Source organism: Musa acuminata, chromosome BXJ2-11 (genome assembly GCF_036884655.1).
Source record: "Musa acuminata AAA Group cultivar baxijiao chromosome BXJ2-11, Cavendish_Baxijiao_AAA, whole genome shotgun sequence".
Classification (NCBI taxonomy): Eukaryota; Viridiplantae; Streptophyta; class Magnoliopsida; order Zingiberales; family Musaceae; genus Musa; species Musa acuminata.
In genome coordinates, this window is record NC_088348.1 from 2,453,412 (window position 1) to 2,479,517 (window position 26,106).

Consider the following 26,106-nt stretch of genomic DNA (forward strand, 5'->3'; position numbering starts at 1 on the left):
GGAAGATGTCACCTTTTGTTGGTAAGGTTCCACAAGTGCCAGGGCGCAATTCCCCACGGCTGCCTCGTTGAAAGGGAGCCGTATGTGGACGAACCCCGTGGAAGGTCGAAGCGAAGAAAGAGTCACTTCGGGAAGCGCGCAGCCACCCCTTCGTCCCGTAGTTGGGTCTACGGTTGCCACCTATAGCCGTGTCCGGACTTCGTCACACCACATCTGAGTCCATTTCAAAGAAACTTGATATATATAGGAATAAGCTCTTCGATTCTTCTTCCTTCTCAATCTCATCATACAAAGGTTTTAATATATGTCTCCGTCATCTGTTCTTGCAGTCATACAATATGTCCGTTTATTATTTTCCACGAGCTCTGCGGGCGGTTATAGGCTGTCGATCCCCCCCCACCCCCCAAAATAAAAGAAGTGGACTGACAGGCCGTCGTGTCGGCCAAGCATTGGCGGCGCTGTAAAGCTGTTTCCCCCAGCCACTTTGTAACACCTTAAACACCGGCAAGATAATAATATTACGGCGTCGACGTAAGGCGTCGGGATGAGAAAAAGGAGCGAGGATGAAAACTTGGGTCTCCGGGATTTTGAAAGACGTGTGTGCTTCAAACGACAAAGACAGATGGCGCGACGAAGCAGCAGAGCCGGCGCCATTCTGATCACGTCTCATGCTGTCTTTATGTTCCAAGACATACCGCCGCCCCGGAGCTCCTGAACGAACTCATCCATGGGTGGCTCCATGGAGGACTTGGTGAAGAGGTTCCATGACCTGGAGGTGAGCCAGGCGAACCTGAGGGATCAGCTGCAGTGGATGCTTGGGGAAGGAAGTGAAGGTCATGGCCATGGGATGCGACGAAGGGAAGATGGCGATGCCGATGCCGATGCCGATCCGTTTCTTCCAGGCAACTTCGCCCACGGTCCCTACCGCAGCGTCCTCCAACACGTCGGCCACGCCCTGCACATCTTTCGCCCCCACACTGGCGAAATCATCTTCTGGTCCGTTGCTCTCTCTCTCTCTCTCTCTCTACATGAATATATATACTCTACCCTGTTTTAAGGGTGTTTATTATCAGTTCCAGACGAGAAGAAGACTTCTGATGTATTGTGTTTGGTCCTATGGGTGTTAAGACTGGAATTGCCTGCTTAAAGGTTACACGACTGGAATTGCCCGCTTATTTGACTGAACCACTTTCTTCTTCCTACCTTTGGTATCCTCTCATGTTCGTAGTCTCAAGCTAAGCAATAGTTATCCTCCCCACGTCTATATCACATTCGGGAAAAAGGCTTCCCAGGACAAGAGCTGACACTAGTGATTTTGAGGAGGGACGAAGCAATCCCATCTGGGGATGGGATGCCCTCAGATGGGTGTAGTTGTCTTCATGATTATTATGAGATGCTGATGAACCATCTCACTCAAGTAGGGAATCATAATTGTCACTCAGCTTCAAATTTATTATTCTAATATCCTAGAGGATAAAAAAAATTAGAATTTGATTCTCTAAGGTTTGGTAGGGAAAATATGAGGATTATTTTGAATACACTTGCCTTGGGTGTTCTCTAATATTTATTTCTAAAAAGGATAAGAGAAAAGGTCTAAATTCTTTTGGTTTTAGGATTTACCTAAGAGGATATATAAAAAAAATTTAAATTAAAAATCTTGTAATTTATCTCATATAATCAATAATTTAATTTTTTTCATAAATATAAATATGGTAAGTTGATATATTTTTATATTTATTGATCTCTACATTTATCTTTTAGTTTTGGTTTTATTTTCCTCGTAACAAAATTTATATTATTTTTTATCATTATAAAAAAAGATATTTTGGTCCTTGTGATGATGACGACGAAGAATTTGCCAAAATAATTTATTACAATAATGAATAGAAAAAAAAAATTATCTGTGTTGATATTATACAGGTTAATGTTTGGGATAGTTAATTTATCTTGTCCCCCCGTGGGTGCTTTTTTCTCTCATTAAACTAAATCATTAGGAATTCAAAGATGAATCCATGGGGTTAGAAACAAAATTTGAAGAAAAATTACTGTTAATTTATTGTCTGGATTTAAAGACCAACTTCTTAAAGATTGATGTGTTTTTGTACTACTTTGACAAAAAAAAAATTTAGATGTAATGGGTCAGGTCGATGTGATTGAAACATTTGTGTATAGAATTGTTCTAACTATCTTCAAAGATATTACGATCACCAATGGAAAAAAGAAAAAACCTCTTAATTATGTTAAGAATGAGCTTTTATATATAGTAACTTAGGGATTAAATGTTTTATAGAATATTATTAGTATATTTTATAGAATATTATTACAACTTAATATTATTAGATTGGTAAGGGTGGAGACAACTAAATATTTATTTTAGACTCGTGTTGGATAAATCGATAAAGAATATTTTTTACCTCTATGATGATGATGATTGATCGATAATATTCTCCTTTTCACCCAACAACTTAAACTCTGGATTTTGATTCCCTTTAGCTGGTCGTAGAATTAAGAGTTTCTTCTCCCATGAACAGGAATCAATCAGCGGAAAATCTATATGGATGGTTGGAGGATGAAGCCCTCGGCAAAAGGGTCGGAGATTTGCTGATGAACGAAGAAAAAATTCCATACCTGGGAAAGATCATGGACCGACTGCACCGAGGCCAGCCATGGTCGGGTCAGCTTGCCTTCGTGAAGAAGTCAGGCGAGATGTTCATGGCGATGGTGACCAAGAGCCCACTGTACGAAGACGACGATTTCGTCGGCGTAATCACCGTCTCAAGCGACGCCGCGTTGCTCGACGAAAACTGCTCGGAGATGCTGCGTGGAAACCAAGATCAAGCTCATGGTCCGGCAAGAACGTGCAAGCGAGTCCGGTGGCGGCGGCCGCCTCCCATCGCGTCGTCCGTCTCCAATCTGGTGCAGATTTCTTCGAATTGCTTGTGCTTCTTCTTCTTCTTCTTCTTTAGCTCTCTGTCCTTCTCATTGCCGACATCGATCAAACAGGCCTCGAAGGTCTTCTCGCGGAACCGCGCGTGCGGTGACAATGAGCTCGACGAGAGTTGCCAAGTTGGCGATGAGAGCAGAAAGAAGGAATTGTAAGTAAGTTGCAAGCTCCATTTCCTGCCCCTTCTTGAAGGTGTTACATGCAAGCAGTCATTACACAGAATTCGAATGCTTACAGGCACCGGAAAGAGTTCTCATAATGCATGCGCGGAAGAGGGGCATTGAGGACAGCTCCTAAAAGCTTGCAGAGATGTGATGCGCTTCACTCGGTGCAGACAAGTAGTAGTGATGCGTTTTTCCCTGTTATCATCGCCTGTAAACATGAGCGTCGACGTTGTTGTATCACTATAAGCCGGACTTTTTGCTATCTGTTTTGGTGATTTCTTTTGACTTGGTGTAAAGAGTGACAGCAGGCTGCACAGGTCAACTCCAAACTTGGAGTTCAGAGAAAGGAGAACAATGTGAAACGCAATTCAACAAACACCTCTGTTGCTACTATACTCGACTTCCCTCCAAAACATGAATACAATTTCAAGGATGTTGATACCGAAAGTAATGATGTAAGCGTTACACTACCGACACATCCGGTCTAGGATCGTCACTTAGGCGATGACATATGCGGAAGAACCTATGCCCCTCCCATGCGGTCATCGACAGGAGCACAATCCATCGGTCCCTGCCCATCGAGATCTCTGAGAAGGTTGCATGAGCTAATCGAATTATGCATTAATCTCTCGTAGCAAGGCACATCCCTCCTTTTTTTCTTTTTTGGATCACTTGTCGCGAGCGACCTGTCACTCCTTGTCAACCTTGATTTTAGAAGGCTCGCAGGCAAGATGGTAAAAGGCATTAATCCGAGGTGGCGTAGCCCAGTTCTCATTTTCCCTCTTTTCGGACGTTTAGTGTAGGGAATCATCCCCTGCTCATCCCAAACATGCTTCAACCCTAACAAACGGTACCCCTGTAGTCGTTCTTCCCTAATGTCACACACAGAGAGGTGTACCCATCAATTATCGATATAAATGAGTCCCTGGAGGACGTAAGACGCACCTTGATCAATCGTTGGCCTCACTCTATTGGTCGCTTATGTATAAAAGTCAACCCCCAAAGTCTAAACGGAGAGACTTCTCTATCATGTTTCATCTCCCAATTAACTTTACCATCGAGGGGTTGGGTCAAGAATATTCCCTCGACAACCACCATTTGTGCAAGGACATCAGCGAGGCTAAGGTGCACCTTGAGATGACACCAAATCTACCTCTAGCAAATAAGCAACACCACAGGATCACTGTTAGTCGGGTTTGCTCCAACCTTGACCCCCCATGGGCCCCTAGGACAAGCTTACACCTTCAAAACTGAACAAAGTCGTGTGGACCCCACGATCAACGGTATCAAGGCAACAATATACGTAACAAAACATTCTCCTTTGTCAGCAACCTGCTCACCCTATCGTTGTCGCTGAGGCTCCCACCGTATTTTGCTGTTAATCATCATCCCCTAACGTGTTCCTTATCATCGATTATCGCCTAAGCCTATGCTCTCTATCACCCAATTGATATTGACAATAAAATGCAAGATCTAAATAGTGCGAAGCAAAAATAACGTCGAAGGAGAATGAGGGATCGAAGATGCCCTCCTCATGGTTGGCTGGACAGCAAGGAGGGAGAAGATGACAGTGAACCACTTGCGAAAGAGTCTTATTGTTAGAGGTAGAGGCAAGAATGAAGCCGTAGGGGTAGATCTTGATGACAAAAACAATAAGATTGTGTATCCTAATTAATGAGGGATCGAAGATGCCCTCCTCATGGTTGGCTGGACAGCAAGGAGGGAGAAGATGACAGTGAACCACTTGCGAAAGAGTCTTATTGTTAAAGACAGAGGCAAGAATGAAGCCGTAAGGGTAGATCTTGATGACAAAAATAATAAGATTGTGTATCCTAATTAATGAGGAGGAGGAAGAAGAAGAGTACAAGGGTAAAAAAAAAAAAAAAAGGAGAGAAATAAGATATTTTAAATATTTAAAAATTTTAAAATAAGATTGTAAATAGTAAAGAGGGGTTATATATATATATATATATATATATATATATATATATATATATATATATATATATAGAGTAAAGCAATTCATCCTCCTTTCACCCCTTAATATAGTTTTAAGGCACTACCACTTTGGCAAAAAAAAAAAAAAAACACCTCTCGTCCTTCCGTCGTCGATCTGCGTCCGGGCAGTCACCGACGCAACTGGCCGTCAGTTCGACGAGGAGGACCGAGACAAACACACCATCTCCCCACCATTCCCTGCCTTTCTCTCCATCGAAAGATGCGTCCTTTTATATCCAGAAGGGGAAGAAGAAGCAGAACAAAAGCGAATAGCCAATAAGATGCTCGCCTCTCCCCACCCACCCACGCCTTTCCCTCCCTGCCATCAGCACCAAAGTTGCGTAGTCCCATAACCGGAAGAAGCTGCACGAATGCAAAGCGTTAATGAGCCGCTCGACTTCACGCATGCATGCAGAGGGCGAAGCCTCAGATCACAGATCCAACGGCAGGTGAAGCCACTGTCGTCACTGTAGAGTCTGATCACGTGAAGCCGAAGGCGTGGAAGATGAGCAGCACCGAGTGGTACGGCCAACACAGCGGCCGAGGGGGTGGTGGTGGAAGAAGGGCCATTCCAGTACTTTCACATGGGAACGCTTTCAATATGGGTTTTGGAACCACCACGACCACAACAACGGAGAGAGAGAGAGAGAGAGAGAGAGAGAGAGAGAGAGGGTCATATAAGTGCGAGTCATGACACGCTTCGGCGCCATACACTCTCCTAGTCTTCTTTTCCTTCTCTTCCAAGCCTTACTGTTTGCTTGGCTTTCTCCTTTGCTCCTTGGTAGACCTTCTCTTAGATTACAGCGGGCATGAGGGCCGTAACCGGAGGGCTCGACTCACCACGACCGGCGGGCCGGCGGTGAGCGTATGGGGCGAACCGCGAGGTGGCTCCGGGGGCTCCTTCCTAGGAAGAAGGCTGATCCCCGCGAGCCACCGCTGGAACAGAAAGATAAACGGAGATGGGGCTTCGTGAAGTCGTTCCGCGAGAAAGAGCTACGGAGGGGAGAACCGCCTCCGCCGACGCCGCTGGAGGCGTCGCCGGCGGTCTCCGAGGAGCGGAAGGGGTCGTACAGGGAGACGCCGAGGTCGTACGTCATGGTGGCCGAGGGGCGGCAGAACGAGCGGGCCATCGCGGTCGCAGCAGCGACCGCGGCAGCGGCGGAGGCCACCATGGCCGCGGCGCAGGCGGTGGCCGTGGTGGCAAGGTTGACGAGCAGCCGGCTGACTGTGGTGGGGCTCGCAGACGGAAAGCGGAAGGAGTGGGCGGCGGTCAAGATCCAGTCTGCACTGCGGGGTTATCTGGTTAGCTATCCTTCTCCCCTTCTTTTCTTCCCCTCTGTCGTCATCAATCACAGATTGCAGCAAGTTACTGAAAGCTCCAATTGAGAACGTTTCCCAACAATTGGAACTTCAGAAAATTTTCCTTCTTCCAGAAAGTTAGAAATTTGATACAATTCTACGAGAAAATTATCTTCTTTTTCATATCATTTTTCTTCACCTTCTTACTCAACATGTTATCTGTTCAAGTATGTATATGAACTAATATGAATCGAGCTAACGATTCATATTTTATGCCTTGTCCTCCTTAAAAGAGGATTCTTTTGGCCTCTGCCTTTCCCGTTCCTTTCTTTGTTGTTGTTCCCATCCATTACTTCCTCTCTTTCTCTCTCTTGGTTCATTGATGGTGCTCCGTCATCTTAGCTGTTGCATTAATAGTAGCATGTCGCAGCGGTAATGGCTACCACCACACTTGGATTCATAGCCTCCCTTTCTTCTTCTCTCATTCTTTGGTGGTTTGTGCTTTTGCTTTTGTTCGGTTCCTATGAAGTGTCCACATGTAGAAGGGTTGTTCTCGTGTTAGACATGGTCACTCAACGCCATGAATTCCATGGACCACATATCGAGAATTCCCTTAACCTTCCGTCGCCCACTTTCATTTAGTTCATCGTTTTCTCTGTTTAGTGAGGAGTTGTTGATGGTATTGGTATTATGAAGGCAAGGAGAGCGCTGAGAGCGTTAAGAGGGCTGGTGAAGCTCCAGGCTTTGGTGAGAGGCAACATCGTTAGGAAACAGGCTGCACAGACTCTGCGGTGCATGGAGGCACTGGTGAGAGTCCAGGCTCGAGCTCGTGCATGCCGAGCCCTTCGCTCCGAGAGGAGCAGCTCTGACAAGTGCCCTCCTCCACGTGCTGTATGTCTTCTCGCTTATCTCTTCGTGTACTTTCATTCACATCAGGAAACCGAAACCTCATTTCCTGTTGATCATTCCATCACGTTTCTTGTGTTAGGGACCTCCGACTCCCGAGAAATATGAACGAACTGTTCGAGCAAATGCTTCAAATTCTGATAGGTCTTGCGCTCTCAAGGTAACTCTCAGTTGTGCTTCTTGAAGACTAGTGAAGGGGCTGCGGGAATCATCGCTTCATGCTGCTTTCTTCTGCAGAGAAACCCCTCGAACAACGCCGGAAACATCGCTGCATGGAACATGTTCCATCGATGGATGGAGGAAAGGTATTGGAACAGCCGAGAAGCCGCCGCCAAAAAAGCAGGAAGCTCTGCATCGATGGATGACGAGAGGAGTTCTAAGATCCTGGAAGTAGAAGACCCTGTGAAGACACAACTCACTCACGAGAGGAACAACCACCATCAGTGCGCTTGCTCCACCTTGACCCCGGATCGAAAGAGCCATAGCTTTACCGCAGTTCAAGACTCACCATTAAAGGACTTCTCAACCCTTCAACAGTCAGTTCGTAGCCCACCCTCCGTCGCCATGCAGCGATGCCTGAGCTCCATGAGGTTCCCTTTCGAGTCCGTGGACTTCGGTGCAAGCCCACAGTTCCTCTACACCTCATCCCGACGCGGAGACGCGCGGAAGGGTTGCTTCACGCCATCGAAGAACGAGTGCGCTCGGAGCCTGTTCGATGGATCCGCAGACTACCCGAACTACATGGCGAACACGGAATCTTCCAGAGCGAAAGCGCGGTCTCAGAGCGCGCCAAAGCAGAGGCCTGAGAACGAGAAGTCCGGCTCCGGCTCACTCCAGAGGTCATCAGCTCTGCACGCCAAGCTCGCGAACAGAGTTTACACAGGAGCGGGCAGGTTGGATAGCTTGGGGATGCCCCCAGGAATCTGATGATGAGCTTAAACCGTGGGTGTGTTCTTAGGGGGTTAACTTCGTCTTCCTTTTGGTGTCTGATGAGATCAGGCCAGCGTTGTAATGTTTAGCTCTGTGTCTTGTACTCTGTGTTGGCTTATATTAATGGTAAGTTGTGCTGATAAGTCAATCAAGTCAAAGAACAAACTCTGTAGGCGCCATGATGGAGCATTGACTGGTGTTGGTGGGTGACTGCCGGCTGCACTACGTTATCTCGATGGGTGACTCGACTGCTACTCGTTGCTGCTGTGCCATTCCATTGCTCTTCTTGTGGCTCAACCAGGTTGTGTGGGACGCACCTGCATATGCACGTGACAGGATGCTGCATGTGCACGTGCATTCCATGCTCGGCTCGTTCTTTGCGTGTCTCGATTTCCACCCTACTTGGCTATTTCTTCCGGCCGGGTTCGATCGGATCGTGTATCCGATAGGCTCCGGCGGGGGAATGGCCCACGTGAACGTCCCGCAGGGCCGGCGTTGGCCGGGGAGGCCGCGGTGGGGGGTCCTCGACCTCGTATCCGCCGCCTAATTCACCGCTGTCTTCGTCCTACTCGTGCTCATCGTCACCTCCCTTAGGCGATTCCCTCGCCGATTCCGGCCGCCGGTTCCCGCCAGCGAGAGCGCTTCGTCGCCCTACTCGACTCCCCGACTGCGTCCCCTTTCGCTATCGACTCCTGCCCGGCCGAGGAGGTCGACAACATGCCGTGCGAGGATCCCCGCCGCAACAGCCAACTCAGCAGGGAGATGAACTTCTACCGCGAGCGGCATTGTCCGCTGCCGGGGGAGACGCCGCTCTGCCTCGTGCCCCCGCCCAAAGGGTACCGTATTCCGGTTCCGTGGCCGGAGAGCCTCCACAAGGTACCTTCGCCCTTTACTTCTGATTCCTCTACTTCGTTGCTTGCTGATGTTGAGAATTATTGTGTTCGTTGACTGTTATAATTCGGATCTGGTGATTGAGGATATCTATGGAAAATTTATGTCAGTAAAGCATCCGTCAACAGCTAGCTGTTTAGTGGAGTGTATCAGAGAGAGACATATATTAAGATCTTTGGAATGGAATTCTATGAGATGATGTTGTTTTCTTTCCTATATACATGTAGAAATTAGTTTATGATTGAATTTTAGCCTATTTTGCCTACCTTAGCGAGCAGTATCTCCGTGTCGCCCATATTAACATCAAAGAGTTCGATTAAAGTTCTCAATTAGATGTACTAACCATATTTCTTGCTAATCATCAAGCAAATCATCTCTCTAGGTGCATTTACAATTATTTTCTCCCAGGAGAGCCATGGCTGTCACCCAGATTGTAGTTGTGAATCCATGCTAGCCAGGAATATGTGGTCGAAATTGCCCCTGAAATGTTGACAATGCTAAAAGGAAAAAAGAGAAAGATTAACTGTTGATAAGAAAATCGGAAGTTTTCGCAGTTTTATGGTAATTAATGTCAACTGTTTGTTGAATTGCTGCATGAACCACATCTCCCAGGTGACTTCATTTCTGAGATAGTTGTAAATATGCCAACTATGAATCGGAAGGTGCAGTAGTAAATATGTCATGAGATGACTTCTTGAACAAATATTGACCAAAGACAGCTTCAACACATTAGGTTTTCAGTGGTTATGTCATAATCTTTTAGGGGAAGAAAGAAAAAGGTGTTGCTTGATCAAGATCTGTGCAAGAAGCCCATGTGCCATTATGCCTATATACTCATTGAACGGTGTTTCCAAAACTGTGAAGATTTTGTTGAAATTGAGTGGTTGTGATATGGTCACTGAGAAGAAATCTCAAGAATGCTAAAAGAGGTCAAAATTGTTGCATGAAACTTGTCTGGTTTTGACGATGCCTCACAATCTATCTGATCAGGAATAATACGTGTGATTTCTAATATGCATGCAGATATAACATGCCATATAATAAAATTGCAGAGAGGAAAGGTCATCAGGGCTGGATGAAGGAAGAGGGGCCATACTTCATTTTTCCAGGTGGTGGTACTATGTTCCCAGATGGGGCCATAAATTACATCGAAAAGCTTGGCCAGTTTATCCCTTTAAACAAAGGCCTCGTGAGGACCGTTCTGGATATGGGATGTGGGGTAAGAGATTATCACTCTTGAAGTTATGAATCTCCTTCTAGTGTGCTTTTTTTCCTGTCAGAATTTAGCTTGATACTTCATGTAGGTGGCCAGCTTTGGAGGCTTCCTGCTCAAGGAGGATATCATGACACTTTCATTTGCTCCCAGGGATTCGCATAAATCTCAAATTCAATTCGCATTAGAAAGAGGGATTCCTGCATTTGTAGCCATGCTGGGCACCCGGCGACTGCCATTTCCTGCATCTTCGTTTGACCTTGTTCATTGTTCTCGATGCTTGATTCCCTTTACTGTTCACAGTGAGATTTCTTGTTTTCATGTTTTTTTATTCAATTTCTTGGACCCACAATTTAGACTTCTAATTCATCTAAATCTATTTAATCTAATGGAATGCAGATGGAACTTATCTTGTTGAAGTGGATCGTTTACTTCGACCAGAAGGATATCTAGTAATATCTGGTCCACCTGTGCAATGGACTAATCAGGACAAGGAGTGGGCTGATCTCCAGGCGATGGCTCATGCCTTATGTTACAAGCTTATTACTGTGGATGGTAACACAGCAATCTGGAAGAAGCCTTCTGGTGCTTCTTGTCTCCCTAACCTAAACAATTTTAGGCTTGATCGCTGCAGTGACAATGATGACCCAAATGAAGCATGGTAAACTTTATGAGAAGTTTCTTCTTCATCTATATAGAGTAATCCATAGGCAGATTTCCTGCTGCTGATCACCTTTAAAATATAAATTGCATATTACTTATTGGCAACTTTTTCTTCTAGGTATTTTAAATTAAGGAAGTGCATCACTGAAGTCCCTCTTTCAGAAGAAATATCTATTGGTGCCATCCCTGAATGGCCACAGAGGCTGTCCAAAACTCCTGCAAGGGTCTCATTAATGAAAAATGGGATTGATATGTTTGTGGCTGACACACAACTTTGGGCAAGAAGAGTTGTATACTATAAGAAATCCCTTGGTGTGGAGCTAGGGAATCCACGCATACGCAATGTTATGGATATGAATGCTTTTATTGGAGGCTTTGCAGCAGCATTAAGTTCTGATCCAGTTTGGGTCATGAATGTCGTACCTGCTCAAAATCCGCTAACTCTTGATATTATGTATGATAGAGGTCTTATTGGATTATATCATGATTGGTAAGCTTTCAAGACACTGATACCCTGGCCCAGTAAATTGTATCAATATTTCTTCAATTAATATCAGAGTTTATATCCCAATAATTTTTCTTAGATGAACTAGCAATGTTGGCATGGAACATTTACATGGACAGGAATTTGTCGATTAAGAGTTCAAGCTTTCTTACTTTTAGCTTCTCTTCTTGGAAATCCTCTTCGTTTTTGGCATTGTGATGAACTGATGATATATTGAGCACATCAGTCTAGTGTCCACATTTGGAGTGTTAATAATGTTATATTTGTGATGATAGGTGTGAGGCTTTCTCTACTTACCCGAGAACCTATGATCTCATTCATGTGGCAGGAATTAACTCCTTGATAAGAGATACAACATCTGACAACGACAGGTATGTGGTGGCTATCTTAATATTTAGTAATATTTACTACAAGTTGATGGACTTGAATTATCAGACACTGAAGAACTCATCCATCGTTGCCGTAACTCACAACTCACCAGCTGGAGTTTTTGAGCTTCGCACTATCTATTTATCACTAGGTTGTAAAGAGGCTTAATATAATCTGATCGAATCAGACCTGATTCTGGATGGAGCAAGTAATAGAGAGCGAGTTAAGCAGACGGATTCCTGAAGGATTCCTATCTGGTAACCAAGGTCATGGATACAGATTCGCGTGATTACGTTAGTGTTTGGTCCAGATGTCTACCTTTTTCCCTTTGCTCAAGTTGGTATGCACTTGCAAACATACTCTAGACTGTTCCAAATCATGGAGCATGTATGTCTAGGCATGAAGTTTGACAAAAATTATTAAGTCTGATTAAACTATCGGTATTTATTCACTTTTTTTAGTAAATCATAACATTCTAAATTCACTTTGACCTAGAACTTCGTTATGTACCCCCCATCTTTTGCTATTTGTTAAGAATGAATAATTGTGCTAATATCATATTTTTACTACTATCTGTTTAGAATAAATAAAAAGATACTTCATATGGCTATGTTAATGATGCTCATATCCTTGTTTATATTCATTGATTAATAATGATCTAGATACCAATACTTTCATGTTCCTCTTGATGTCTGCCAAAACGACTCTGGCAATTGAAATTTAGACTCACTCATTTTTATAATTTGAACATTTTTATGACAAGAAAACATCTATATGAAGTTCTAGAATATTGAAAGTTCATCCTTTTTTTTTTTTTTTGCATGAACCGAATGGTCAATGGCCAGCATGGTTGCCCTTTTGTACTTTGATGTATGGTTTGCATTTTGGAATTTCAGTAGTAGTTCTTGAATCCGTTTTCCAAAATCAAGTTGCACAGCAGTATTAAACAATAAATATGAACATTATTTTTGGGTGTAATGCTATTTCGCATCTCCAACAGCACCATTAAACAACAAATGGTAATTTCGGTTTTCCGAACCCTGTCTAAGTTTAATGACCATGACCTGTTGTATTGTTCTTCACTCGTCACAGGTGTAGCCTGGTCGATCTGATGGTGGAGATGGACCGCATGTTGCGGCCACAAGGAACTGCTGTGGTGCGGGACACACCAGAAGTCATAGACAGAGTAGCACGCATCGCCCATGCGATCCGGTGGACGATCCAGGTGCACAAGAGTGAGCCAGAATCAGGTGATAGCGAGAAAATTCTTGTGGCAACCAAAACATTTTGGATGTTGCCTGCAACCTCCCATTGACATGCTGAATTGTTGGGGGTTTTTTTTTCCTTTGTTTTATTTTGTGTCAGTGAGAATAAAAAATCAACTGTATCAGTAGGGCCCTAAGGAAACGTGATTAGATCAGTTAGATCCTATTTTTATTATATCCATACTATATGATGATCCAAGTAGCAATTCAAATTATATTCATTTTTTCCCCTTCAATTTGAAGGGATTGTCATTATGCAAGTGGTCAAACTTGTTTCGGTTAAAGTGTAATTACCCAGTTTGCACTGGACAATTTGTTCTTCCTTATTGTTCATCCACCATAATCATGTTTGCAATAATAACATGTTGATAACATTTTGAAGATTACTTCTTAGATGGTGTCATCTAAATTTTGAAAGTTTAGATTAAAAAAAAGAGAGGATAAGAGATTATGATCTAAACTATGGTATACAATTTCGAATAGTACCATCTGGTACAAGTAGTACGTATCGGTCCGACGGTATACCGATACGTGGATCACCTGTTACCGGACAGAACGTGCTACAGTGCTACGGTAAGAGGAAGAAATATTTAAAACCATTCGGTACGTCCTGGTGTATCGTTCGGTATGTCCTGATGTATCGAATAGTACATAGTACCGTATCATACCGAACCAATCTCAAAACACCGATACGGTACGATATTATATACCTTGATGTAAATAAATGACAATTTTAAGTTTCTTGTGCTTTCCTACGTTCCGATCGACAATTTTCTCAGCAACTGCCTGTAGCTTAAATCTATATGGAAATAAATGATAATATTTTAACTTAATGAATGCATAAGCTCAAGTTGATAATAATAATACGGTCATCTAAATTTAGACTCGGATTGACCCTCAAACTTTGTCACTTAGTTTTATTAACCAAACTGGTCGGATAATCGACTTATTAACTCGATAAACTTGAACTGTTGATTTAAATTTTCTTAAATCCAAGTCAATAATAATAGTATTTTTATTAATTAACCTAATTGATCTTTGATATAGGAGTGAAAATGAGGTGTCAGTGTCCGCGATTCAATGGAAGAGAAGCTGCCATTGGAATTGGATTCAACTCATCTGCCTCCTCATTTTGTCTTGAGGTAGACTTATGTTTCTGTCCACGTCGAGCTCCTCGATCGGATCACTGTAAACGCACACACTAACTACGACGGTCAGCTGCTTTGCATGCAATGCAATGGCTTCCATGATTGCTGTGCCTTCGTGAGGATGGAAGGACGGAGACACGCAATGTCACCGTGTGGAATACACTTCGAGTTGGGATTCACATTCTTTCTCATTTCCCTTTTAATCCAATTGAATGGATGATGATGTGGTTGATGCCGAGGGGTAACGTAGAATGAATTTTGAAAAAAAAAAAGTCGATGGTACAGTTACTTATTGGAATAAGTTTTTCCGATAAAAAAGGAACTATCTCACACTAATATTTCAATAGGATCAAAAAATAGTTCATCATCAAATTTAAAATCACAAAGGGATACAGAAAGTTCATCATCCAAAAAAATTGATAATATTGACAAAACTGATACAAAACAGATCAGTTTTAAAAACTGATAATATTGATAAAAACTCTCTTGAAGTTTTTTCTTAAATTCTGTATCTCTCGGATGCTCCCTTGAGTTTCCGAGAGATACAGAATTTAAGAAAAAACTTCAAGAGAGTTTTTGTCAATATTATCAGTTTTTAAAACTCCTTCCATCTCTTAAATACCAAAATAAGTACTAGTACATGAAACAATCCTTCAGAAAATTTTAAAAATATGTATTTTACAATCGGTAACCAACTTCTTTAATGATTCCTTAGTCACGAAGAAAAATATATCGAAACAACTATAACTTTATCTAAGGACATGCTAATGAGCTGTTATATTTGAATAGGCTGAGTTGAAAACTACGAGACAACATTGTGAATTGAAAAAAAAATCATAATATTGGTAAAGTTCATATTAACAAGTTGTAGTAAATTAGGTACTCCTGTGTCAACTTCGTTGACTAATTTATAATAGATGGTTTGAGTTGATCTTTATCGTCAACTCGTGTAACATAGAGGATTTGATTCGATCTATTTTTCTAAATCTTTGAGTTGATTCGTCCTAAAGTTAGAATTGAAGTTTTCTTGTATCAAAAATATATATATATATATATATATATATATATATATATGATTTATGTAAAATTTAAAGTCAATTCGTGAGGTAAAAAGGATTGAAAAAAGTTTAATCTATATAATATTCCTGAAGATGTTTTTATTTCATATTATTTGTATACGAGCTCTTATGACTTTCATGATGTGTCAATTTCCATCATAGACAGAGCATTTATATGCATGAGAATACCAAGTTGTTTAGGTTTCACCATATAAATTGGTTTGACGTCGTCCATTTTGACTAAAATGTGTGAAATCATTAATTACGTTTGAACAATGAATCCTCATTAATTGCGTGCTTTTGAACAAAGATTTATATGAAAAGTGTCATTTGGCGTGAATGATGATATAATTCATCTCTATAAAATATTTATCATTTTTTAATTCATAGAAAATTTAATCATATAATAATTATATTTCGACCACTCATTTCTACAAAAAAAATCCTCGCAAAGCAACAAAATTCTTTTAAGTTATTTGTGATTATTATATCACAATCAACATCAGTGTATTTATATAATTACAAAATAGATCCAAAATAGCATTTCACATTCACATCATACGATTCCAAAATAAAGAGGGTTCTAAATAATAATAATATTTTTCCTTACTCATGTCCACGAAAGACTATTTGTTGGGATCCAAAAAAAACAATAGCCCCATAAGTACCATATCTTAATGCATATAAATATATAATTATAAATACTTTTCATAATTAATTTAGCAAAACATATCAAATGTCAAATTATTCCTATTTTTTTTTATATCAAATACCATAAGCTTGATATTCATTTTAGAGTAAACAAGATAATAATTATACCGAATAGTATATCAAAATCAATATCATATTCATGTAATTATCGGTTATTCATAATCTAAATAAATATAGTTAACATGTGTAAATTCATAATAAATATAATTATGACTATTAGTACATATCAAAAACATATTTATAGTAATCCTAACGGTTATTATCATGTTGTATTCTTATGATAATCGATATTGTAACCATGCTCGTCATGCATTCTCAAGTCTCAAACATATTTCGAAAACTAATATTTAAATAATTTTTTTATCTTTCATTTCAAATCTAACAATTCATATAACATTTTTTTATCCATTTTTAATTTATTATATATCTTTAATATTTCGATTTTTATATTTTAAAAAAATTATATTAGCATCATTATAATTATGAAATTAAAATATCTAGATCTATTTACTCTCCGTTTTATCAATAAAAATACAATACTATCTGCTAAATTCTCTCTTTTTCTCTTATGTTACATTTTCTATTTTCGTTTCCTTTGTTTTTTTATATTAAAAAAAAAACTCTTTTGCAATTTAGTCCTTCTAAAAACTTCTTTCACAAATAAGCCCTTACAAAAATTATAACCATTAAATAATATGGTTTCGTTGACCAACACGACATTTGACTATATTTCCATCATGTCAAATCGTTTGCATTCCATTAAATAATAATAATAATAATAATAATAATAATAATAATAATAATATATGTCTGCGTAGTATTTGCAATGACAAATTATTAATATTTCCTAATTAACTCGCTTGTGATAGAAAATAAGATTTTTTTAACTATACGAGGAAATCTTTCTATTCAGTTGACAGAAATCTTATAAATATGAGAGGGACATATTAATGTATTTATTTCAATAAAGTTTCTTCATTTCTTTTACAATAAAGATTCTATGATCGGAGTGGTTCAAACATCTGTGTAGGTGATTCCGACATCGGATGATCAAAACAGTAGTGGCATAAAATGTCACCACAAATGTTCTTTTAGATGCCAAAGGAAAATATGTTCATCAGAAAGTGATGTGAGAGTCGACTTGTAGCTCAAAATTTCTTTTGACTCGAAAGCCTTCCACGACAAGAGTTGATTAGTTGCCGATGAGGACTGACAAAATTCCGTGGGTTTGTTTGACTTTTGTTATTCTTTTCTTTTCTTTTGAATCTGTTCTTTAAGACCATCTCAATTATCCAAAGCATGTAAACGTGACTCTCTTCTTCTTTGTGCTTTTTATAAACAGCTACGATGGGTTTTGCTCTTTTATCTTTGGTTAGACTGATCTAAAATATGTATGTAGCTGACCATTAAGTGTTGTGGGAAAAACGTGGATGATGGTCGCGTTGACTTCTATAGCAATTAATTACAAGTAAAATTAGATTGTTATGTGAGAAGAACAAATTAGTTTTTAATCATCGAGGAACTTAGATTATACACGACACTGCCCATATTGTAGCACGTGAGACTTGGTTGAGTTTTCTTTTCCTACTTTAATATTAGATCGATTTTGATATCTATAATTACCATATGATCTAATGAGATAAATGATCTATTGACTTCGTTGAACTTAAACTATTAGTTCAAAATATTTAGGTTAAAATTAATAATATTATACTTATCAAATTCTTATAAATTAAGAGTCTTAGTCTATCTTTTTAAGTGAGGCTAAAATCAATTAGTTATGCGATGAGTTTCGAACTAATTACATATTATCTCCGATGGTTAACTATTTTTAACGGTCTTTGTATTTTTAATTACATTAAGATCTCTATAATTACTAAATTGAAATATCAAAATCCTTATACACAATTTGTTAGAGCAACAAGGTTAAATATTTCACCTTCATAAGTATAAGGATCTCGATATAATATTAAAAAAATATAAAAATCGAAATACTAAAGATAATTAATTCATGAGTTTCAAATACATGATATTTTTTCACCGTTAATCCTTTTCTTGTGGCAAATGGTGAAGACATGATGGATCGAATCGATAAAAATAATTTATAAGATAAATGTTTGAAACTCTTGAGAGATAAATTAGTGATAAAAGCAACAACAAAAAAGTATTATATTTGATAAGATAAAACGTAGATAGAAAGATCACTCGCTCTTTTCTAAGGTGATGGATGTAAGTAAGTCGAAGGCTCCACGAGGAGGAACGTTAGCTACTAGTCACATTCCAATTGAAGTTGCACTTCCTTGCCCGATCTACCTTGCATTTAAGGAGAGCTACTCCGATGGAGACGACAAGACCCATACGTTCCACCTTCCGACCTCATCCAAGGTTTTAGTAACCGAGGAAAGATTCAAGTTCGCTACACAATCAATCAATCTTCACGAAATTTAATCCGTCAACAACAATTTGTATAGATTTCGTCTTTGAACTCTATTAAAACCCTACACCTAATGTGCTATACCCCCTTTTCAAAGTTGAGATTTTTGTGTTTTTTAATATCTAAAATATTAGTCTTACGCCTTATTATTGAGAGCTGATATTTTTTTGATTAATTGATCATTTATTTCATGATCATATTTAGTCATAAATAATTAAAAATATTAATAGGATAAATATTTACTCTCTATTAAGACTCATGTGACGATCATATCAGATCGAGATAACTAATGGTTGGATCAACGATCGAGTCACGTAGACCTCGTTCCAGTTTTTCAAATGTTTACGTTAAAAATTCTATTCGATCTTAGTCTTTGTGTCGTGTCATAGTTGACTTCTTGCTTAGCGACTTAATAAGGAAGATCTTTAATTTACACAGTTTGTCGTAAATATAAATTATAAATAAATAAATAATAAATTAAGTATTTATATGGTGATCGCAATGGTAATTGCTTTAGGCCACAATGATCAAAAATAGCTAATGAATTTTCAAAAAAAAAAAATATATATATATATATATTATATTTATAAAAAAAACGTCTCTTATTTGTTATCATCTCTCAAATATCTCTTCGACAAGACAAGTGAAATAATAACAATCAAATCCGTATGCATAAAATTTTTATTGTCAGTTATAATATTTTAAAATATACTTATACCATTTTTTAAAATATTTTTATCAAAACACTATAAGTTGATTAAAAAAACTTAAAATATGATAAAAATATAATAGAATTTCAAATAAGAATCCTTATTGATTTAAAAACGAAAATTATTAAATATAAATATTTTTGACACCTCTAAAATAAAAATATGTCCATAGAATTCGTTCCATTACAAACAAATAATAACAAATTTTAAGTATTTATACGGTATTTTCTGTGGCGGTTGATTCGGACAATGACGAATGAAATAGAAGATAAGAGACTTTGAGGCGACGGTTGGATACCCTGCGATCGCGCATGCGATGGGAATCCTCCACCGTTGATCCGTGCACCGACCGTGGATCTCCGCCCTAATCCCCCCCCGTCCAATCATTTACCACCCTCGGAACGGTCTTCTTCCCCACCAAGTCTTCACATGGACAATCTCCGCATCACACTCGTCTGATTGAGATCAGACGGTGGAAATTATTTGGACGCGTGCCTGACTCCACGCTGTTCGTTCTTTTTTTCTGCTGCTGCTCGCTTCTTCGTTCTGCTCGATCGCTTTCTTGTTCGCTTTGAGCAGATAAGAGGGGGGGTCCCTCCCGCTATTGGCTGCCATTTCCATGAGCCCTGCGAGTGTTTGGATGCTATTTTACCGCAGGGGGATAAAAGGGAGGAGAGAAGGGAAGAGGAGGACGGAAGGGGTGGGGAGGTGGGGGGGTGGGGAGGGTGGTGGGGGGAAGAGAGGTGTGCGGAAAAAGGTTGCCCCTCGCACCGAGGTGCCAGTTTTGATGTGAAGGTGTGGACTTTTTGTTCTTATCTTTTACGAGAACGACGGAGGCGACGGTCAACCGATCTGCTGATCTTGCGTTTTCCTTCTTCTCTGAGATGCTCTCCTTTTTCTTTCATTTCTTAGGCCTCGGAGTTTCCGCATATAAAGATGCGTCTCCCCTCCGTGGTATCCTCGCCTCGCCCACTTCACACCGTCGTCCACCGTTTCTGAGCTTGTAAAGCTTCGATCTTCGGGGAAAGCCATGCAGTAGTGAGAAGCGGAGATTTGTTTTCTTGTTCTGTGCCTTTCTTTTCCCTGTGTTCTTTATTCTGTTGGGGTCGGTTTGATGGTGTAGGAAAGGGGAAGGGAGAGGGGGAGAGAACGAGGTGCTAGCGATCTTTGCTTGGCTTCCTTCTCTTTCTTTCTGCCCTTTGATTAGGTGACGGAGAGGGAGTTGGAGGCATACATAGTTCATACCACGGTCTATGCTTTTGCCTCCACTGGCCTGTCTTCCATCTTTCTTTACTTAATCGTTTTTTCGTTTCTCCTTTTTTTCTTTTTCTTTGTTGTGGAGATACTGTTAAACGCCTCGCATAGATCGAGTAAAGTTGTGCACTCATTAGATCTGGTGCTGCCGTCACTGCTCCTCGGAGGAAGGGAAGGCGCCGTTGAACGGAAAGAAGCGACGTTGAAAAGACGGGGAGATCTTTGATGACTTTTGGGGGTTTGTTCGACGACGGTTCCGGAGGCGGCGTGGCCCGTCTGGTCGCCGACATAGCGTACGGCGGCACCGCCGACTCCGTGTCGCACCCACGGCGCCTTGTTTCGCCTTCGCTCCACGAGTCCATGTTCGCCTCCCCTGGCCTCTCCCTCGCCCTGGTAACCCATCGTTTCCCCTTCCGTTCTTTCTTTTCCGCTTTCATCTTTTCTGAACGACTTTGGTTCCTTCGCTCAGCAAACCAACTTGGGGGCGCACGGGGAACGGAACTTGGCTCGTGTCGGAGGAGTTGGAGGAGAGCTGGATTCGGTTCGTCGGAGCAAGGAAGATGAGAACGAGAGTAGAGCGGGCAGTGATAACTTTGAAGGTGGATCTGGAGACGATCTGGAACAGGAGCATCCTCGCAAGAGGAAGAGATACCACCGCCACACCCCTCAGCAGATCCAAGAACTGGAAGCGTAAGGGATCTGTTCGCATCCTAATATCACTCGCTCATTTCCCAAACCAAAGCTGCTTACTTTGGTTCCCTGTGTCCAGTCTCTTCAAGGAATGCCCTCATCCGGATGATAAGCAAAGGATGGAGCTCAGCAATCGGCTTTGCTTGGAGGCCCGCCAGGTCAAGTTCTGGTTTCAGAACCGACGAACCCAAATGAAGGTTTTTGTACTCCCTCAGTTCCATCTCTTCCCTAAAAATTCGATTTTTGTTGGTCCTTTCGTCTCTTTTTGACATGCTCGCGAATCGTGAAAACCAGACCCACCTGGAACGGCACGAGAACACAATCCTTAGGCAGGAGAACGATAAGCTTAGGGCGGAGAACCTCTCCATCCGGGATGCCATGAGGAACCCCATATGCTGCAACTGCGGGAGCCCCGCAGTGCTCGGCGAGATCTCCCTCGAGGAGCAGCACCTGAGAATCGAGAATGCTCGCCTCAAGGATGAGCTCGACCGTGTTTGTGCCCTCGCTGGAAAGTTCCTCGGCAAGCCTGCGTCCCCCTTGGCCAGTCCGCTCCCTCTTCCGATGCTTCCAAACTCGTCCTTGGAGCTCGCGGTCGGAACAAATAGTTTTGCCGGCCTTGGTTCGGTGGCTACGTCGACTTTGCCTCCGTTTACTGATTTCACTCCCGCGGCGTCAAGCCCCGTCGGCACCTTCGTAACTCCAGCGCAGGTGGTTGGCGCCGGAGCCACTGGCGCGGTGGACAAGGAGCAGGAGAGGTTTGCATTTTTGGAGCTTGCACTCGCTGCCATGGATGAACTGGTGAAGATGGCCCAGATGGAGGAGCCACTCTGGATTCCGGGCTTGGAAGCCGGTAGCGACGCGTTAAACTACGACGAGTATTACCGGTGCTTTTCCGGGTGCATCGGGGCAAGGCCTACCGGCTTCGTGTCGGAGGCCACGAGGGAGACGGCCGTGATCGTCATCAATAGCCCGGCTCTCGTCGAGACCCTCATGGATGCGGTAATCTCTATTCTACTCACGGTCACTGGATACGAACAGCGAGCCCATTCCTTATCGATTCATATCTAATTCATATTCGATTCACGACCAGGCTCGATGGGCAGATATGTTCCCTTCTGTGATCGCTAGAACGACGACCACCGACGTGATATCCAGCGGCATGGGCGGGACTAGAAATGGTGCTCTCCAGCTGGTGAGTTCATATTGGCCTGCATGCGACCATTTCCGATCATCTGGTTTCAGCCATTTACGTATATCCGTAACCATGCTTGTTCTCTTGTTGCCCATCAGATGCAGGCGGAGCTTCAAGTTCTCTCTCCCCTGGTTCCTGTTCGAGATGTCAGTTTCCTTAGGTTCTGCAAGCATCTAAGCGAGGGCGCTTGGGCCGTGGTCGACGTCTCCGTCGATGGCGTCAGAGACAACCGACCTGCTCCACCTGCTACCGTGAAATGCCGCAGGCTTCCTTCTGGGTGCGTGGTGCAGGACATGTCCAATGGCTATTCTAAGGTAATAGAAACCCCATCGTTGATAGAGATTTAGAACCTCGTAATTTGGCCTGAATGATACCTTATGTTTCCATATATTAGTTTATAGTGGTCGAGGCCTGATCTCGTGCTCCCAAATCGGGTTTCCATGAGTCACACACGTCCATCCACGCTTATTTCTCGTGTTTCCTTCTCGAGAAGTTTTAGATGTTTCTTCTACCCCTCTCGAGAGCAACACACCCTCGATCGCTCAGTGTCCGCATTCAATTCGTAGGTGCCTTGTTTCTGCTTACCTATCTCGCATCTCCCAGCGACCTCGACTACTGTTTAGCTTTGTTTAATCCAAGCATGGAAGTCTCCTCTCTTGCTGCCCTCGGAATACGATCACCTAATTTTTACGTCTTGATTGGTGCCGGTGATTCTATTCCCATCTTCTATGCCCCCGTCTTGGACACCTCTCTTTATAATTTACGTTATCCCTGCCTCTCAACACCGTCCTTGCTTGATCAGTAATCAACACATGGGTATTATATATAGCCCATGGAATTCCATTATAGGGTTTAGTGATGAACGCATCCGTAAGCCCTAGTTTGCAGTCTCGACTATCCATGTTGGGAAGAGAGACCATAAGCTGTGCCTACCAGTGGTAAGGTGCACTGGCACCCATGGGGCATGATGATATACAGGTCCAGCTGGTGAGACTGGGGGCGATATGGCAGAGAGGCAATTCGACAAGAGGTATTAATGAGCTAACGACGAGGGTGGTGCGCAGGTCACGTGGGTCGAGCATTCTGAGTATGACGAGGCCACAGTGCACCCGCTGTACCGCCCGCTGCTGCGCTCCGGCTCGGCCCTCGGCGCCCGCCGCTGGGTCGCGTCCCTCCAGCGCCAGTCCCTCGCCGTCCTCGTACCCCCATCCCTCTCTCCCGGTGGTGATTCCAGTAAGTCTTTATGTGAATTGGTGAATGCCATAGCGGCTGTTGCTGTTCGTAGCATAAGTGCTCGGATTGCTGACGGGATGCCATGGCAGCGATAACGCCGAGCGGGCGGCGGAGCATGCTGAAGCTGGCGCAGCGGATGACCGACAACTTCTGCGCCGGAGTATGCGCGTCATCGGCTCGCGAGTGGAGCAAGCTGGGCGGCGCGATCAACATCGGAGAGGACGTGCGGGTGATGACGAGGCAAAGCGTGGCCGACCCCGGGGTGCCGCCGGGGGTGGTGCTCAGTGCCGCCACCTCGGTCTGGCTCCCGGCCTCCCCGCAGCGCCTGTTCGACTTCCTCCGCAACGAGCAGCTCCGGAGCCAGTGGGACATCCTCTCCAACGGCGGGCCCATGCAGGAGATTGCGCACATCGCCAAGGGCCAGAACACCGGCAACGCCGTCTCCCTCCTCCGTGCCAGCGTCAGTATCCTCTATCCTGTCTGAACACACCACCATGGCCCTTTAGCATACAACTCCTATTTACTGGTACTCGTTACTAGGCTAGACAGTAACTTCACATGCATTCCTCATCAAGATCATCAAGGTCAACCGTGCTCACTGTTGAGAATCTTAAAGTAAATTTTCTGGGTAGTCGTCTCTGGTGGCACCCACCTGTCTCGAAACAACCGTCATCCTCTCTGCCCAAGCATGGCTGTTTTCTTTCCTCTGCATACACATGCAGCGGTGGCAGTAGACTTCGCATGTGACCAGGTGCGATGGCCATCGATACGACTGTACCGCAGCTGTGTTTTCTTAGATCTGACGTCTTGTTGACGTTTGACCTCTGTAGATGCCCTCGGTCACACTCAACTCGTATTTTGTACTTACGTACTCGTCCTGATCGATACATTTGTTGTGATTTGAAGCAATGTGATCTTCAAGCATGGTAGTTTATCTGCAGGCGGCGAACGCAACCCAGAGCAGCATGCTGATACTGCAGGAGACCTGCACGGACGCGTCGGGGTCGCTGGTGGTGTACGCCCCGGTGGATATACCAGCCATGCACCTCGTCATGAGCGGCGGTGACTCTGCCTACGTCTCGCTCCTCCCCTCCGGCTTCGCCATCCTCCCGGACGGCGGGACGCACAAGGCTCCGGGATCGCTGCTGACGGTGGCCTTTCAGATCCTGGTCAACAGTCAGCCGACGGCGAAGCTGACGGTGGAGTCGGTGGAGACCGTCAACAACCTCATCTCGTGCACCGTTCAGAAGATAAAGGCGGCACTCCACTGCGAGACTTGAGAGGACGGAGATCGAAGTGCGACGAGGGGGGGGAGAGTGTAATGGCTGTGGATTGAGTCAAGAACGAACCGCGCGAATAAAGAACCTTTGCTAAGTGATAAGGAATAATGGCCGACTGCAAACCTTGTACGCAGTCCATCATCCTCATCACCGAGCAACGGTGGTGGTTCGGGTATTGACTCTCTCTCGAAGTGCCGTCGCTCGGTCCCAGCCAGAGTTAATGTCGTGTCAGGTTGCAGCGTTCTCTTCTTTTCCTGTTTGCATTTGATTCACCTGTAGAGGACAACGTAATCTTCTTCCCTGTATGCAAGTAGACAAATGCGTATGTATTGTTGAGAAGTATTTTTAGCTGGACTTTGTTATTTACTTCTTTTAAGTTTGATTTTAGCATATATATTATGAGCTTTTATAAGATTTTTTTTTTTTTGATTTGATCAAAACACCCTTACTGGAATCGTAAAAAGATGATAATTATTTTTTGACCAGGTTTGATTTGATTTTGTAAGGATTGAATTATATTTTTGATATATCGATTCAATTAAATTTTAATTATAATTTAATTTAATTGAATCTTAGAATGTCTCTTGATTTATTTAAATTATCTCTCATCTTCTTCTCTCACTCTATTGCTTTATTCTCCCCTCTCATTGGCTTCCTCTAGCTCACTAGTTTCTTCTTCCTTCGCCTCTTCCTCTTCATCCTCTTTCTTCTCCACCTTCACTTCCTCCTCGTCCTTCTTCTTCCCGCCCCGTAGCCTCCTCTTCCAACCCCTTGGCTTTTTCGTTCTTGACCTTTACCTCCTCTCTCTTTTTCTCATCATCTCCTCCATTTTCTATTTTTTTCCTTCTATTTCGTCGCCATCTCTTCTTCTCACAGTTTATCTATTTTTTTATTAGTTATTACATTCATTTATAAAATATTTTTAAAATATATATTAAGTTTTATATAAAATTATCTTAAATTATTCAAATAATTACTATTTTCATTCATAAAATATATTAAAATCTAAATTAATTTTTATATAAAATTATTTTTAAATCCATTATAAATTAGAAACATGTCGTGATAGTTCTGGGTAGGTTTACGAGTAGTGTTCGATCAGTTAGACTTACAATGAATTAAGTGGATGCTTAGACTTACAATGAGAAATGATACTCTAAATCATCTATAATAAAATATACGATCAACCAACATTTATCAAATTTGACAAAGGATAATAAAAAATGATTTGATCCTCTTTTTTCTCGAA

The 26,106-nt window shown here is 42.3% G+C and overlaps 2 protein-coding genes and 1 pseudogene across 4 annotated transcripts; all 3 read left to right on the top strand.

Moving 5' to 3' along the window:
* Positions 1 to 5,811: 5,811 nt before the first annotated feature.
* LOC135626234 (protein IQ-DOMAIN 22-like) lies at positions 5,812 to 8,389 on the top strand. The gene is made up of 4 exons (XM_065131403.1): positions 5,812 to 6,408; positions 7,102 to 7,296; positions 7,394 to 7,471; positions 7,549 to 8,389. The coding sequence occupies exons 1-4, from the start codon at positions 5,974 to 5,976 to the stop codon at positions 8,236 to 8,238; spliced, it is 1,398 nt and encodes a 465-aa protein (XP_064987475.1). The 5' UTR covers positions 5,812 to 5,973; the 3' UTR covers positions 8,239 to 8,389.
* A 72-nt stretch (positions 8,390 to 8,461) lies between these two features.
* LOC135626235 (probable pectin methyltransferase QUA3) lies at positions 8,462 to 13,528 on the top strand (annotated as a pseudogene).
* Positions 13,529 to 19,929: 6,401 nt separating this feature from the next.
* Positions 19,930 to 25,223, top strand: LOC103970300 (homeobox-leucine zipper protein ROC5). Of its 3 annotated transcripts, none has more exons than XM_018820991.2 (10): positions 19,930 to 20,246; positions 20,600 to 20,855; positions 20,932 to 21,152; positions 21,232 to 21,349; positions 21,447 to 22,151; positions 22,243 to 22,344; positions 22,443 to 22,658; positions 23,409 to 23,577; positions 23,667 to 24,037; positions 24,519 to 25,223. In XM_018820991.2, the coding sequence occupies exons 2-10, from the start codon at positions 20,688 to 20,690 to the stop codon at positions 24,855 to 24,857; spliced, it is 2,409 nt and encodes an 802-aa protein (XP_018676536.2). In that variant the 5' UTR covers positions 19,930 to 20,246; positions 20,600 to 20,687; the 3' UTR covers positions 24,858 to 25,223. The 3 variants fall into 3 exon arrangements, with proteins under 3 accessions (XP_018676536.2, XP_064990049.1, XP_018676535.2); XM_018820990.2 differs by having other exon boundaries at positions 19,936 to 20,003; positions 20,121 to 20,855; XM_065133977.1 differs by having other exon boundaries at positions 19,930 to 20,855.
* The last annotated feature ends 883 nt before the right edge of the window (positions 25,224 to 26,106 follow it).

Coding starts and splice junctions, on each gene's coding strand:
- LOC135626234 (XM_065131403.1), top strand. CDS start 5,974: ATGGGGCGAACCGCGAGGTGGCTCCGGGGGCTCCTTCCTAGGAAGAAG. Junction 7,297..7,393: donor AGTGCCCTCCTCCACGTGCT/GTATGTCTTCTC, acceptor TTCTTGTGTTAG/GGACCTCCGACTCCCGAGAA. Junction 7,472..7,548: donor ATAGGTCTTGCGCTCTCAAG/GTAACTCTCAGT, acceptor TTTCTTCTGCAG/AGAAACCCCTCGAACAACGC.
- LOC103970300 (XM_065133977.1), top strand. CDS start 20,688: ATGACTTTTGGGGGTTTGTTCGACGACGGTTCCGGAGGCGGCGTGGCC. Junction 22,152..22,242: donor TCGAGACCCTCATGGATGCG/GTAATCTCTATT, acceptor ATTCACGACCAG/GCTCGATGGGCAGATATGTT. Junction 24,038..24,518: donor TCTCCCTCCTCCGTGCCAGC/GTCAGTATCCTC, acceptor GTTTATCTGCAG/GCGGCGAACGCAACCCAGAG.